Below are 16,656 nucleotides of genomic sequence, written 5' to 3'. Positions count from 1 at the left end.
CCCCCAACTCCTCTCTGGTAGAGAAGGGGCCTGCAGCTTCTACTTTTTCTTTTCCTTCTGTCCTTCCTTAGCTGACCGGCCTAGTGATTATTTAAAAGAAACAGTCAGTGACTCTTAAGGTCAGTTCAGCACTCAAAGCAACTTGGCCATAAAAATGGAGGGAAAAAGACGAGGAGATTTGATCAAAGTTGGTGGCTAGCAAAGTGCAAACAGCACAAGACGGCTTGGGGAAAGCAATGTTGAAATGGCTGATAATAGATCCAGTGCGGCTATCAATCCCGAAAGCCAGAAAGGGGTTGAGGTCCAGCAAAGAGAAGGAGGCCCAGTGAGAATGGAGAGGCTCCTGGGGGAGTGCCTGTTCCTAAGACTGGGAGCAGTAGCACTGGGAGTGTTGCTTTACTTCATCTCTTTCTCCCAAGATCATTTAAAACATTCAAGAAGTGTGTTAACTATTGAATATATAAACAAAGGAAAGAACATGTATTACTCTACCTCTCCAACAGTCCACGGATAGGGATCTTGTTTTACCTTTACTTCCTATCCCCCCTAGTACCTCCCATCGTGTCAATTAACAGTAAGCCTCTGATTTGGATACATCGTCTGCTGCCTATCCTATCAAACCATGAAAAGTCAATCTAAAACTGTCTCCATAAAAAACATTATTGGATCTTTATTGATAAGCATATGTCCATAAATAACTTGGATCAAAGCATTTTAGTAATAAGAGTGTTATTTTACATTTGGAGAATTTTAACTACCCAAAGTAACTTCATCTGCCTTATTTTCATTTAAAGCCTCCCAACAAATTTTGCTGCGGGATAGTGCTAGAATTATTATGCCTATTTTATTGGTTTAAAAAGCCAGAGAAACTGAATTCTTGCTCAATGTCATAGAGTCTAGCTGTGCTCTTTGCACTATATAACCTGAGTCCATTTGGTGGGTCTACAATAATATTTCGAATTGAAAAAATTCTTCATTTGAATGTTTATTTTTAAGTCTCTAGGGAACAATGAATAAAATTGAGAAATTTAAAAAAGTTACAATAACATTGTGTATAATTATAGTGATGGAAACATCTTGATTTCAAATTGGGTAGGTAGTTAATAATAAATATCCTACATTTGATGGTTGAAAGAGTCTCACCTTATACTTTGTAATTAGTCCACCCCGACTCTCTCTCTGACCAAGCAACTGCTCAGCCCTTGTAATGTATGATTCAAGTTCCTTCAGTGATTCTTCCACTTTCAGCCTGACATCCATGTCTGGTGAAACATCAGCCGAGTTCTTCAACACTGCAACTAAGTTTACCATGTTGATCTGTGAAGACAAAATATTCTCAGCTTGAGTAGCAGTTAGTATTTTCCCACTAGACATAATACCCTATTTATTATATTGATATTTTCCAATATGCTCTAAATTACAGGGTGCCAAAAAAAATGTATACACATTTTAAGTAAGGAAAAAACTATTAAAATTGTAACATTCAATATATACCGATAACAAAACATGAATACAAATCATGTATATACACTTTTTTGGCACACCAGGGATAATGCAAAAGCAGTATTTTACAAAACGTTTCCTCCTCTCTTCCCTTTCCTCCCACTGACCACTCGGTCTTAGACTAAAATCACTAAATAGGGAATATTAAAGAAAGACCTGGACTTTCTCTTTAGCTTCTTGAATCTTTGTCTGAAGTCCAGCTGTGAGAACATGTTGGAGGGACTCCTGGCTTGAAATATTTTGTACATCCAGTTGTAAAGTGTCTTCCATTCTAGACACAAGCTCTTCATACATAGAGCCTTTGGCAATAAGATGCTATTAAAACAAATTAAAGCAAGGTCACAATAAACATTCTGATTATATGTTAAACATTAACCTTAACAATTTCATCAGAAAAATCATAAAAAGTTAATTATTCGTCCAAAATGAGGCAAATATATACTCTAAAAATGTTATTTTAAAAATTCATTTTGGAAAGAAAAAAACCCACAATTTACCAGCAGAGAACGGTAAATTAAATTGTGAAATATCTACATAATTAAATCTCAAAGAACCAATAAAAAATTTCATTTTGAAACTTTATATTGATGCAATCAGATCTGAGCAACAGTCTTTTATAGATTATTCTTTATACATTAAACACTTCAATTTGAAAAAGACTAGAAGTAATACAATGTCATAGAGAGAACATAAGTTGAGAGAATAGTAATAAACCTTAAAATTAAGCTCTATGTCAATCAGTTGGAAGTGAATTTAATAAACGTTACTAGAGAAAATAACAATTGCAAAAAAATCTTTTTAACCAAGCTTTATACAACATACCAAAATTAAATTTCAGAGGTATCAGAAAGTTATATATAAAATATGAAACTACAAAAAGAAGAAATTATCCATGAAAACTGTTCTCCTCTCTGGGTGTGGAGGGTCTTTTTAGACATAAGAATAGGAATAGAAATGACTACATAAATATAAAAATTTTATATGTGAAATCAAATAAACAACTTGAAAGTCAACAACATGGTAAAAATATTCACTACACAAATGAAAATGAGTGGGGGGGGGTGGGTGGGAGATGAGGGTAAGGGGGATCAAATATATGGTGATGGAAGGAGAAATGACTCTGGGTGGTGAACACACAATGGGATTTATAGATGATGTAATACAGAATTGTACACCTGAAATTATGTAATTTCATTAACAATTGTCACCCCAATAAATTAAAAAGAAAAAAAATGAAAATGAGTCATGATTCAAAGAGCTTATAAGTTCAATAAGAAAAATACTAAGATCCCAAAGAAAACTCAGAAAATACAAGAACGGGTTAATCACAGAAAAATAAAGCACTAATGAATTTATAAAAGATAGTTCAATCAAAGATGTAATCAAATAAGTACAAATTTAAATAATGTGGTATCACTTTTCAGTTATCAAAAAAAAATTTTTTTACTTACAACTCAAGGTGTCATGGGCATATAAAATTTAGAAATTACACTGTATGATATCAACTATGTAAATGTTGATCTTATTTATCTTATAGCTGTGGAGTTATGGTGATTTTAATTTTCTTTAATGCATCATTTAAATGTCTCAAATTAGCACATTCACTTATAATTTCAATTTTTTCTTCTTTTTCATTATGAAAGTACCAAAAGTTCACATAAAACACTTGAACAATAGAAAGGTACAGCATGTAAAGAAAAAGTGTCTCTTCTTCCCCATCCTTCCCCTAGTTGTCACTTAATCAACCCTTCACACACTCATTTAAAACATATTTTTCATCTACTATGTACCACATGTCCTGGTACAAGACAGACAAAGTTAGTTATTTGTATATCCTTACACACATTTTTCTAGGAATATAAATGCATAAACTATAAAAATGCAACTGTTTTAAAAAGCAATAAAGGATCACATCACCCGTCCTGTTCAGCAATGTGCATTTCTTACTTTATAATATATCTTAATCCAATAAAGACCTACGTACTTAATTCCTTCTTACCAGAAATATATTCTGGCATGTTTGTATTTTCACTCTTTATAAGAGAGATCATTGTCATTTTTTGGAAATATTTTTTAGATAGGAAATTTCTCTCATTTCTCACTCAATTCTCTTACTAAAATAAATTTCACATACAGCAAATAAATACACATAAAAATAAAATGAGCAAATAACTGGCAAATGGCACAGGGAAGGCTTTTACTAGGTGCAAAAGTAATTGCGGTTTAAAAGGTTAAAAATTGCAAAAACCACAATTACTTTTGCACCAACCTAATGTTTTCAAAGCAATAAATACTAGCATCATTTTTATCAACAACGAAAACACAAAAGGCTATATATACAATTTTCAGAAATGTGAATTAAAAAAAATTACATAAATGTTCCTGTATTCCAGGAACTTTTCCATCTTGTTGTAATTTATGACATGCTCCGTAAGTTTTATAGCCGAGCTTGGAACTCAGTAAAAACCAGAATTGTAACTTCATTCCCAGGAGAACAGAGTGATATTAAAACACACTCTTGCCTCATTGCTTTTCTATGAATCGATTGCCTGAGAAAAAAGACAGAACGGAGTTTTTAACAACATCCGCCATCTTCCCTACATCAAGTAAATAAGGGAAAGTGCCCTAATCAGTGAATGGGCTTTCAAAGCATAGATTTTATAATCTCTTATACACATGCACTGAACTATATGAGACTGAACTCATTCATCTCTTCATCACTCTGACATAAGAGAAAATATTAATCTCTATTCTGTAGCTGGGAAAATTAGCAAGAACTTAAGACTCATAAGGTATTATTAATGGTCTTCTAATCTATCCTCTGTTTTCAAGCAAACTCATTGCAAATGAGATAAGAATCCATGCCACTTAAAAACTCCCAACAAAGACCATTCAAACAGTAGTCATATTACTCTTTAAAACTTTTTATTCATCTTCATGCATAAGTCTACACCCAGGAAATCTGTCCTTTTAATACTTTTACACTCATACCTGTAAAGATTCTTCCATTGAGGTGTCTACCTCATCTTGATGTCTCAGAAGATCCAAAACAGATTTGGTTTCTGCCTCCCAGATTTTCACTTGTCCAATGAGTTTTTCAACCTCTTCAACCACTTTTACTTGCCCTGTGAGTTCTTCATTTTCTTTTTCATGTTCTTCCCCAGCCTACAACATTCAAAATGATCACTAAGAAAATGGCAACACTTACATTATAAAATAATTTTCAATTTTAAAAAGTTGTATCTCTTTTTTTTTCCTGACGAATGCTAATTCAACATACTTTAATGATTTAAGACTTAGTTTTTGGACAATGATAATAACACTTTACGATTATATATATATATATATATATATATATATATATATATATATATATATATATATATATATCACTTCGATGTTAAAAGGTTTGTTCACATACATTTTCCTAATGATAATATCATTTCTATTAGTTACTATTATCTCCATTTTATATATAAGAAGATAAAAGCTTAGAAAATTAGGGTATTGATTGTACAAAGAGATTTCTAAACCTCGTATACAATTTAATTAAATATAGCTATTAGCAATAGTAGTTGTGAAACATCATCAAGAAGGGACTCAAATTTCGACAAAATTAAGCCTTGTCCCATTAATAATCTCTTAATATCCTATAGGTTGATATGCTACAGCATGGTATGACAGATACATTCTTAAAGTTATTTTTAATCAGATGTTTTAAATGTATAATGGAATACATGAGGTATGACTATTTTACCTTTATATTCTTTTTTTTCCTCATAGGTAAAAGGACCCAATGAGGTAGACTTTATTATATGGATAAAACAAGATGAATTAAAGTGTCTGGTACAGAGCAGACCCTCCATAACTTGGAGGTAGTTTATTTTGTGTGTGTGTGTTTTTTAATTAAAGTTTATTGGGATGACAATTGTTAGTAAAGTTACAATTTTACCTTTATATTCTGATTGTGATTTTCAGGAAGTTCTACTGACATATCCATTGAAAAATCAGCATCTGGTTTTTCTTCTTTAGATAGCTGAATATTTCCAGAATTGTCAAGAATGGGCTGATCCTGTTTTTTTATAAGTGGCAGGTTCATTTCCTATAAAAAAATTAATGTAAAATTTAATGCTTATAATTTTTATGCTAAGATATATTATTACCAACAATAAATGAACATAACATATTCAATATATTTTAAAATATGAGCATTTCCCATAAAACACTTCAGTCTCAAATTGTTAATAAGAAATAGAATAATTTAAATACTTAAATTCAAAATTTATTTATTAAAGGTTCGCTTTTATGAAGCACTATGCTAAATATAAAGATAATTAAGGCTCGGTGTGTATTCTCAAGGAGCTTGAAACCTAGTAGGCAAAACGCTTAGGTTATTCTTTAATGGGAAAAGAATTTCACCTAGAAAGCTGATGTTGTATGTTCATACAAAAACTTGTACACGAATGTTCACGACAACATCACTCATAACAGTCAAAAAGGTGGAAAGAAGCCAATGTACATCACTGATCAATGAAAAAAATGTGGTATATCCATACAATAGACTGTTATTTGCCAGTAAAAAGGAATGAAGCACTAATATTAGCTACAACATGGATGAACCCTGAAAACATTACGCTAAGTGAAAAAGGCCAGAAATAAAAGATCACATATTATATGACTCCACTTATGTGAAATATCCAGGATAGGCAAATCTATAGAGACATAAAGTGGCTCACTGGTTGCCTAGGGCTGGGGAGGTTGTAAGAAAGTAGGGAGTGACAGCTAATGTGTACAGAATTTCTTTACGAGGTGATGAAAATGTTCTAAAATTGATTATGGTGATGGCTGCACAACTCTGAATACACTAAAAACCCCTGCATTATACACTCTAGATGAATGAATTGTATAGTATGTGAATTATATCTCAATGACGCTGCTACCAAAACAACAAAACAAAACTTACGAGCTGAGTTTTTGGCATAAACTTTCTCCATCTTTTATTCAGCCTTCTCAGTTCTTTAGAAATAGATGATCCAACTTCATCATTGCTCACTTGAATTAAGAAATTTCCAACTTCATTTAAAGTGGTATGTTCTAGATTCCATTGGGATAGTGTTTCAAAGGAAATCTATACAACATACAAGCAACATAATATTTTAATGTCAAAATATTTGTGTTTCTATTACATATAATAGATCTTTTCCAAGGTTGATCCTAAGCAAAAGTGAATGTGAGGATTTTGCAGCAACTCTGACCCGCCCCTTAGAGTATTCCCCCAACCCTATTGGTCTAGCTCTTCAGCCCTAATCAGTAATAGGCAGGCGCCAGCTATCTGTCATCACTCCAGGTCTTGGACTTTCAGGAAGCATCTAATCTATCTTTCTAAACAGCCAATGGATAAGCTTAGAGCAAAGGTTCTCAAACTTTCTTAGTTCATGGTGCCTTTCACGTCTCACTAATTTTTTCATGGATTCCCTAGGTCAGAGGAATGATCTAAAAGTTCTCATTTTTAAGTAACCAGGGCCAAACAACTTAGTAGTAATTTGCATGGTGTCCAACAGACAGAAGGTACGTATCTCCCTCAAAATTTAAATTATCTTGAGAGTTTCTTTGGCAGCTCAGGGCACCTTAGCACAGAGTTTGAGAACTGTTAAGGCTTAAAACATTATTTTTCTCAGAGTTACGTGAATTTTAATAAAAGACCTTTAAAGAAGAACGGCTGAAAGCCAAACATTTGAATTTCTAGTATCAATATAAGTAACAAGGGAGAAGCAATGACTCAATAAGCCCTCATATATACCCTTGGCACTCATACACTTACACAAATTTTACCTTCATATAAATAGCCTATTTTCTGTTGAGCAATTTTAGTTTCTACTGGAAAATGTTTAATCTGAGGGAATATGTATAGCCATTTGCAACACAGGAAAACAAACGAAAGAAAAACTACCTCAGAATAATCATAAACGGATTATTACATGAATAGCAAATGAAAACAATAATTATATTGAAATTTCTTCCACAGCTCTCCAGAAATCAAAGGTATTTTGTTTTTCCATTACTAGAAACTTAGGAAGCTTTTAGAGCTCAAAGGTATTGACCCAAATAGAAAAATTAAACTTTTTAAAATTCCAATTTATTTTAAGTGTCTATATGCTTTCTAGTACTACTCCAAGTCTTTTATTTCCTCTCAAAAGAACATAGCACTATAACTTCCTAAAGCTATACTATGTATGTAAATTATACCTCAATAAAGCCGTGTGTGTGTGTGTGTGTGTGTGTGTGTGTGTGTGTGTGTGTGTGTAAAACCTATAATGAGGAGAAAACATCCTTTTGGAAGTCACATTAGGAAGAAACTAAACTCTTTCTAAACCTTGGAGAATTTTCCAACAGTCTTGCTTACTCTTCCCTGGACTCTCATTTTTGGACTGAAAATGAGGATCTCACACAAAACAAAACGTACAATTGAGGAAGTGCCATTAGACTGCAAATACCTCTTTAATTTGTTCCTTTTTTGTCTCCTCAAAACAAGCCTTTAGTAAGCGAAGCTTTTCCATATAAGTAGTCCAACATGATAGAACATTTTGCAGAGTGGACTTCACATTACATATACTTTTTCTATACATAGAAATATTATGTTCCACCATCATATATTGTTCACTAATACTCTGATATTCTCCACCTATGTTAACAAAACAACAAAGTAATCTTAGAAAAACAGTTTTTCATTAACAATATTGTTTTAAAAATTTGTATATTAATTAACAGTGGCAAAATAAATATGTGCTCTGACAATATTAAAAGTGAATGCAAGGATTTTCCAAAGAAAACATATTTCCAAAGAAAACCAATTTCTGAAACATTAAGATATACAGAAAGTGAAACAAATAAAATGCTATTATTAAGTGATGGTTATTTCATCAAAAAATACAATAATTGTATATAGCTTTACCCAAATTCTTATGAATTTCTTCACATTTTTGAAAAGAAGTTTCAAGTTGAGCTAGGAACTCTTTTTCTTCAATAAATTTCTGGGGAAAAAACATATTGACAGTTTTTACTAAACTGTGTGCCAAGAAATCTAAAAAGTGTGCCAAGAAATCCAGAGAGAGACATGTAAACATTGATGAAACACTTAGGCACCAAAATTTCTTAGAGCCGTTCAAAAAGAAAGCTCAAGTCTAGGAAACGTAAGTATGAGCATGAACCTCATACAGGTATGAAAACTGAAAAGTTTATCTTAATGTGGTGATGTGATTCTACGTATCACCATATGTAGGGAAAAGGCATACTAAGTATTTATAGCAATTTCAAAATATCCTACCCCACATATTTATTAATATTGCGTAATATCTATCAGTTTCTCTTATTTCATATATTTTATTACTAATATCGAATCATTTTTGATTAGCTATATTAAGAATGTTATAAACAGATTCCATCCATAATGCAAAAACATTTGAAAATCTACCATTAACCAAATTATTATATGTCCTATGCAAGAAAATTCTGCAATGGAAAAACACAGAGTTAATTAAAAACTCATACCAAAAAGAGGGAAATAGAAAGAAGGATAATAGGCCTAATTGTACTAACTATAAAAATGACACTTCTAGGACACTTAGTTTTTAAGTTACTAATGAACATATATTTAAATCATCTGAACACTTTTTCTTATAAAGTACAAGAACTAAATCTCGTTCCCCAAAAAAGACTCAAGACAGAATGTACTGTTTTTCCCACTCTTAAAACTAAAAGGCTAAGATTAAAACATTGTAAGAAAAATTTAATTTTGAATAAACCTATGAGTTTGAGTGGGAAAAGAAATATTAAGGTGTCTGTTAAATGAAAGTAGGAATTTTAATGGAAATAATATTGAAATTTTCTCTGTTAATTAGCCTGGTTAACACAATCTCCACTACTGCAATAAATAATGCTGTTTTTTCTCTTTGTTAGTCTTTCTTGATGTCTGTTATTTGACTAACTGTAATTCTTTTCTCTAGACAATATTTAAGCTAACAAAAACCCATCTCAGGACCTTAAAAAAGGAAATTGTGCCAATGAAAAATGCAAAGCCAGCACCCAGACAAGGAGAATAATTGTCTAAGACATGAAATAAAACAACTTACACTCCAGTCTTCCAGCAATAATTCCACAGATTCTTTGCTCCCATATTTGATATTCCAAACATCCAATTTTGACTTCACTTCATCTAGCAAACAAAGAACTGAGCACTTATAGTACTGAAATTCTAGAAGTGGAATGAATTTTTTCCCCGAAATGTTGTTGAATCTGGAAAATAGTGCAGGTTTTAGAATTTAACTTAATATCATGGGCCAAATGTGAGATACCTGTTTGGCACTTTAAAAAATATTGGGGCTCTAACTTTTTCTTTTAAACACATGGTACTCAGATGTATCCTGAAATCTTTTTTAAAGTAAAACAAACATTGTGGCTAGATATACAACTATTTCTAAGGTGAAAACATGTAACAGAAAACATTTTCTGAAGAAACTATTTCCCTATTGAGAAATCCTATAATGAAATGTCAATCTCCAAAATATTTTACTAAATTTGAAAACTTCTGTGTAATTTGACATAACTGTAATTTCAACATTATAGATTAAAAACAGCTTTCATTAAAAAGGATGATACCCTCTTATTATCATTCTAATAAGTTGCTTGTGATTAATGAGAAAAGACGATATGGACAACCATCAAATAATCTCTATATTTGTACTATTTTAGTTTATAAAGTGCTTTCATGTACCTCCTCCCATTTCACCCAGTATCCCTGTGAGACATGATTATCATTATCCTGTATTTACAAATGAGAAAACATGCTCAGAAAGAGAATAACTCAGCCAAAATCAAGGTACAGAACTCAGTTTCTTACTCTAAGTCCAGAACTTTATCTACCACCACATCCTACCATCCAATAAAAAGAGGAAGTATGCTAGCATGATATAATGTTACTACTACATAATACGATTTTCAAGATTTAAAGAATACATGTCAAAAATTGTCAAAAATTCTATATTTTTCTGATCCCTATAGCACCGTGTTAGTGCTCAAACATGAATGGTATCAGCAATTGTGAAATGGTAATATTACAAACCGTCTTCTCATTTCCTCCAATTTGTAAGGTGGTACCAAAGGCAAATGTTTTTCATCTCTATTTTCAAACGCCAGAAGAGTATTCAAATGACAGTCAAATTTATTCATCAGACTCTGAAAAGAAATTTAGCATAACGTGAACGAGATTTATTGTCAAACATTGTTAGTTGAGGGTTTGTTAATTTCATTTGCTCTGTGTATGTATTGAATCTTCTTTCAGAAAAAATCAAAACCCTTTCTATTTTTAATTTTTTATGAATAAATATTTTCATCATAAATGTTTTAAACTGGAACACATTTACAGAGAGGCAGACTGCAGTTTCTTTGGCAAAAGCATTATTAATGAGTTTTGTTTTTGGATGTATTTTCCATTCCTTCATGGGCTCAAATGCTATAAATCTCACATAGCAAATTCTTTCATGCCATTTTATTGAGAAACCAATCTACCAATTTTTAAAGCAGTCTCCCTCCCTCTTTGTCAGACTTTACAGTTGGTTTAGAACTTACTAGACTCTATTCTGTTGTTTCCACCTTAAACTAGTGTACTGCTCATGAAGAACGTTGGGGTATCTCCCAGAGTCCTATATATCTCCAGGGAATCATTCTAAACCATTTTCAAATACCCACTATATTCCCTTCCCATCTTGCTACGACAAAGTCATTTTCAAGAACAGTCCCTGATAAAGTATAGATTTTTCAATCTTTTTTCTTTTCCAACCTTGAATAAAGTCATTTTCTCCTGCATTAGAACCATGGTTTCAGAGTAATCCTGGGAGGCGGGCAAATCTTCATCTATAAGCTTCTCTATCTCCTGAAGCCAAGCTTCAATTTGATGGAGGGGCGAGGGTAAGTCATGATTCAGCTGTGTTTTCCACACATTCATCTGAAAAAAAAAACGGAAGATGTGCTTCTAGTGTATTTCTTCACATAGAATATGTTAAATTATTTAAAGTTTCTCTGATTCATAGAAACTTTTATCAATGGGTAACCTTTATCAATGGGTAAACTTCTTAGTTCTAAATATCATTTGGTTACCTGCTGATCGAGAAGGTAATTTGGTTAAAAGCTGTAGAAGAGGGTACAAGGATAAAAACAAATGTTTTGATAAATCCATAATCAGTTATGAGAGGGAAATTAGAAATATTTAAAGCACCCCTCAAAGCAGGCATAGACGACTATACCTAATGACCATGGTTTGAAATGTTGTATGCCCTGTCTTCTCTGACATTACAACTACACCCTGCACCCAGATGTAAAGATTATTTTCCTCACTAGCCCTAATCGTATATTTGCATTACCTATCTCCACCACATCACCTAAATATCTGTCCTTCACCAAAGCCCCCCACAATGCAGGCAACCTTCTTCTTCCACAGCCTTCCCACCACTCCCTACATGCACACAAGTCACACAAATGCCAACTACTAATTCCCCAAACACTGACTGCACCCCCAGGTCTCACTCTTGCTGACCTTTCTACCTGGCTTTTCCCCTTGCTAAGCATTGTTAAACTCATTCATTTATTAATCCACTCATTCAGCAAACATGTACCTACTGTGCTAACAGTTGGAGATACAGATATCTAAAAGGCTCTGGAGTGGAGACGTGGTAGTCACACACTACAGAATACTGTGCAACAGCCAGCTGCAAATTAGGTACACACACGGCAACACGGAAACACCTTAACCACACGTGCTCAAAAAATCAAAGTAAGACAGAGAGTAACAGACATCAATTTACACAACTTAAAAATACATGGACACATATAGTTTGCAAAAACATATAAAATAAAGATATACATTAAGCACATCACAATGGTGGCCTAAGAAGACAGGGGAAGGAAAGGAAGGTATGGGTATAAAAGAAAATAAACACAATTAAACAAGTGAATAAAAATGAGAGTAGGGCCTTGCCCAGACTCACATGCCATGAAGGAAAGAGTAAGTGTAACACAATCCTCTACATCTGAGGGTCAACCAAATAAATAAAAGTTACAGCTTTCGCCTGAACCACCCAGACAGAGAAGCAGACAGGTATACTCTTATAGTTAAGTTTGGTCAGTGATATAACAGAGCCAGGTAGAGGGGCCAGGAAAAAACTTCAGAAGAACACAAACTCCACAGTGATTATCAGAATTCTTAAGCACAATCAAAATCCAGCTCCAAGGCCACTTCCTTTCCTGATGACCCCATTAAAAATGTGGCTTTTTATCTGAACCCACATGGCTCTTTTATGGTGTTCTTTCTATTCTCATTTCAAAGACACCCCTATGAAAATCAAGCACAAATCAAAATGTGTTTCACACAAATGACTTCTGCTAATGACAGTACGAGTATTAAGTCTGTATTTTCTCTTTCCATTTTACCTTGTTTCCCCGAAAATAAGACCTAACCAGACAATCAGCTCTAATGCATCTTTTGGAGAAAAAATTAAGACCCAGTCTTATTTTACTATAAGACTGGGTATAATATAATATAATATAATATAATATAATATAATATAAAAGACTGGGTCTTATATTAATTTTTGCTGCAAAAGACACATTAGAGCTGATTGTCTGGCTAGGTCTTATTTTTAGGGAAACACAGTAGTTCTTCTAAATGAACTGTTACTATTCTTAGAATCGAATTCTTTGTAAATAGAGGAAAGAATAGGCTAAATTTGTATATTATATGGGTTATGTGAGTCATCATTAATTCATTCAAAAACGTTTACTGTGTACCCCCCTACATGCAAGGCAAATATTTTTTAAAAAATCTAAACAACAACCCAAGTATAAAGGTGTTAAATGAGGACTTAAGCTAGGCTCCTTTAAAGCAGTCAAATGGAACTACTGATAAAATAGAAGCATTAAATCTTAGTTTTTGCATTTTGTTTTTTTGGCTTTTTTGAGGTATAACTGACAAAATTGTAAGATATGTAAAGTGCACACTGTGGTGCTTTTATATATGTATACATTATGAAAGGATTCCCACCATCCAGGTCATTTATTAACACATCCATCACTTCACATGTTTATCTTTTTTTTTTCTTTTTGGTGAGACCACTTAAGTTCTGCTCTCTTAGCAAAGTTCAATGATATAATACAGTATTACCAACTATAGTCACCATGTTGTGTATTAGATCCTCAGCTCTTATTCATCTTACAGCTGAAAGTTTGTACCTTTTTACTAACCTCTCCCTACTTCCCATAGCCCCCAGCTTCTGACAACCACTTTTCTCCTGTTTCTGAGTTTGACTTTTTTTTTAAGGTTCTACGTATAAGTGGTACCATGCAGAATTTTGTTTTACTTTAATTGCCTTGCAAGTTTATTTTCTCAAAAGTCAAAAGACAACCCTACAATCTTAAATCATTAACTATATACCATTAAGCCTCCATTTAGAAAAATGAAAAAAAAGTTTTCATTATTACAAGTTTTGAATATAAACAACGAGCGTGTGCTTTTATTACATCTGAACTATTTGTGCATGTGTCCAAAAATAAACTAGAAAATTGATAAATGATTGAGTTAAAGAGAGGCTAAGAATACCTCTAATTCAACTGTTATTTTTTTCACAACTAAAAGAAATCTGTATATACTTGGAATGAAACCACATGTGTGCTTTCTGACTCAAGGCTGTCCTCTATGCAGCAGTCAGAAGAGGAAAGAAATGTAGAAGGTAGTGATTACCTTTCATTCTTCTCCTCACTTAAATGGATAACTGGTTCCACACTTTCTTTCTCACTATTGGAAATTACTTTTGAATTTGGATGAAAATTTATATAAGATCTTGTCAGGTCAAAATAACATAATGTTGCTATTTTCTATAACAGGCTTAGAATAAAACCATCTACTATGATGCTTTGAGATACCTGTGTTCTCAAACAATTGAACCAGAAACTGTCTAGATGGTGTTGACTTTTTGTACACCTGATGACTTTAAAATGAGTATGTCTCATTTTGCCACACCAAGAAAATGAACTACATTCTATCTAAGGAATGGATTTTCAAGTTACTACCAATTTGCAGCACTTAATCTTGCAAAATAGTTCTTTTTACGGTTTTTATCATTAGTTTGGGTAATTTTTCCAAATCATATTCAGAAAAGTAGGCTGTTCTGTGACCTAGAACAGCCTGAACTATATGAACAATATCTCTTCCCCTCCTTTAATTTTGTCCAGGATTGGTAACAGAGAGCCCCTGATGTTCACAGGGGGCTCTGTCAAAACTGTGATCAGAACACAAGCTGAGGATGCAATAAGACAACTAATGGGAAGATTTCTAGAGCTGCAATAGTTCTCCAAAATTAGGTAATCTAAAAGGATGGCTCTTTTGAGCCTCTAGATTACTATTTAACACACTTCATAAATGATATTTAAAAAAATGTATTCTAAAACAAGCTGTGGCTACTGATGGCCAAAAGACAAGCAGGGATTGGCAAACTTTCCTAGGACCAAAAAGTATTTTTGACTTGCAGATGATACAATCTCTGTTGCAAATTTGTAAATTCACTAAAAATCATTTAATTATCCACATTTAAAATGAGTAAATTCTATGGTATGTAAACTATATGGCATAAAGATGTTAAAGAAAAAAAAAAGAATGAAAACAAAATAAAGACTTTAAGACATCAAAGAAAACCAAGAATTTGTCACCCATAGACCTGCATTATAAATTAAAGGAAGTTTCTCAGGCTGAAGGGAAATAAGTTCAGATGGAAACTCAAATCTCTAGGAAGAAATGAAGAACAATTGAAAATGGTAAATATCTACATAAATATAAAAGGCTAAGTTTTCCATTTAATTTCTTTAAAATATGACTGTTTTGATCAAAAATGGTCTTGGGAATTTATTTATTTATTTGGTCTTGGGTACTTAATTTTTTCCTAATACATTTTTTACACTTTATTTATTTATTTTGACATTCAATATTATTTTATATTAATTTCAGGTATGTTGCATAATGGTTAGACATTTATATAATGTATGAAGTGATCCTCCTGACTAGTCTAGTAAGTACTGTACTTCTTAATCTTTTCACCTTTTTCACTCTACCCTCAAATCCCCCTCCCACCTATCACCCCAATAAATCTAGTACCCATCCAATACCATACACCATTATTATAATATTGACTATATTTCTTATGCTATACCCTACATCCCCATGACTATTGTGTAACAACCAATTTGTACTTCTTAATCTCTTCCCCTTTCTTTTTCACCCCCAACCCCTCTCATCTGGCAACCATCAAAATGTTCTCTGTATCTATGAGTTTGTTTTTGTTTTGTTTATTTTGTTCTTTAGATTCCACACATAAGAGAAATCACATTATATCTGTCTTTCCCTGATATACTCCACTCAACACAATATCCTCCAGGTCCATCCATGGTGCCACAGATGGCATGGACCCATTACCATCCATGGCCAAGAGGTCTTGGGGACTTTAAAACATTTTTGTATCATATATATTTACATATAAAGCAATAGCATAAAGGATGAGAAAAAAATGAATCAATTTAATTGCAAATTTCTACACGTTACAGGAAGTTATAGAATAACTTAGAAAATGTATAACTCGAAGTAGACTGAAAATTTGAGAATGAATATTGAAATCCCACTAAAAATATGATAGAAAGGGACAGACCCAAAAGCCCATAGATAGATAAATTACAATGGAACTCTAAAAATATTAACATCATTGAAAACGAGGCAGGAAGAATATATACAAAAAATAGAGGAAATAAACCAAAAAAAAGAGTAAAATGGTAACCTAAATTGAACCCTAACAATAATTACATTAACTATTAACTGACTAAACACTCCAGCTAAAAGGCAGAGATTGTCAGAGTGATAAAGAAAGCAAAATCCAACTATATGCTGCCTATTAAGAATGCACTTTAAATATAGACTCCAATAGGTTGAAAGTAAATGAAGGAAATGATGTGTCATACAAACAGTTAGCATATGAAAATTGGAATATCATATCATTTCAATATGATATATTGATATATTAGAAACAAAAAAAATATATTGCCAGAGACAGGAATATTTCATAA

At 32.6% G+C, this 16,656-nt stretch overlaps 1 protein-coding gene across 1 annotated transcript in view; it reads right to left on the bottom strand.

Annotated features, from left to right (window-relative positions):
- SYNE2 (spectrin repeat containing nuclear envelope protein 2) overlaps positions 1 to 16,656 on the bottom strand; it is a 235,057-nt gene that overhangs the window by 180,341 nt on the left and 38,060 nt on the right. Inside the window, exons 12-21 of the mRNA XM_081049461.1 lie at positions 11,339 to 11,503; positions 10,622 to 10,734; positions 9,633 to 9,795; positions 8,456 to 8,534; positions 7,998 to 8,185; positions 6,467 to 6,631; positions 5,456 to 5,605; positions 4,495 to 4,668; positions 1,660 to 1,818; positions 1,144 to 1,317 (exon numbers count right to left, since the gene is read on the bottom strand). Of these exons, the coding sequence (XP_080905587.1) occupies positions 1,144 to 1,317; positions 1,660 to 1,818; positions 4,495 to 4,668; positions 5,456 to 5,605; positions 6,467 to 6,631; positions 7,998 to 8,185; positions 8,456 to 8,534; positions 9,633 to 9,795; positions 10,622 to 10,734; positions 11,339 to 11,503 (1,530 nt within the window). The remainder of the gene's footprint in view (positions 1 to 1,143; positions 1,318 to 1,659; positions 1,819 to 4,494; positions 4,669 to 5,455; positions 5,606 to 6,466; positions 6,632 to 7,997; positions 8,186 to 8,455; positions 8,535 to 9,632; positions 9,796 to 10,621; positions 10,735 to 11,338; positions 11,504 to 16,656) is intronic.

This window comes from Rhinolophus hipposideros, assembly GCF_964194185.1.
Source record: "Rhinolophus hipposideros genome assembly, chromosome: 5".
NCBI lineage: Eukaryota > Metazoa > Chordata > Mammalia > Chiroptera > Rhinolophidae > Rhinolophus > Rhinolophus hipposideros.
This window is presented reverse-complemented; position numbering and strand designations above follow the sequence as displayed.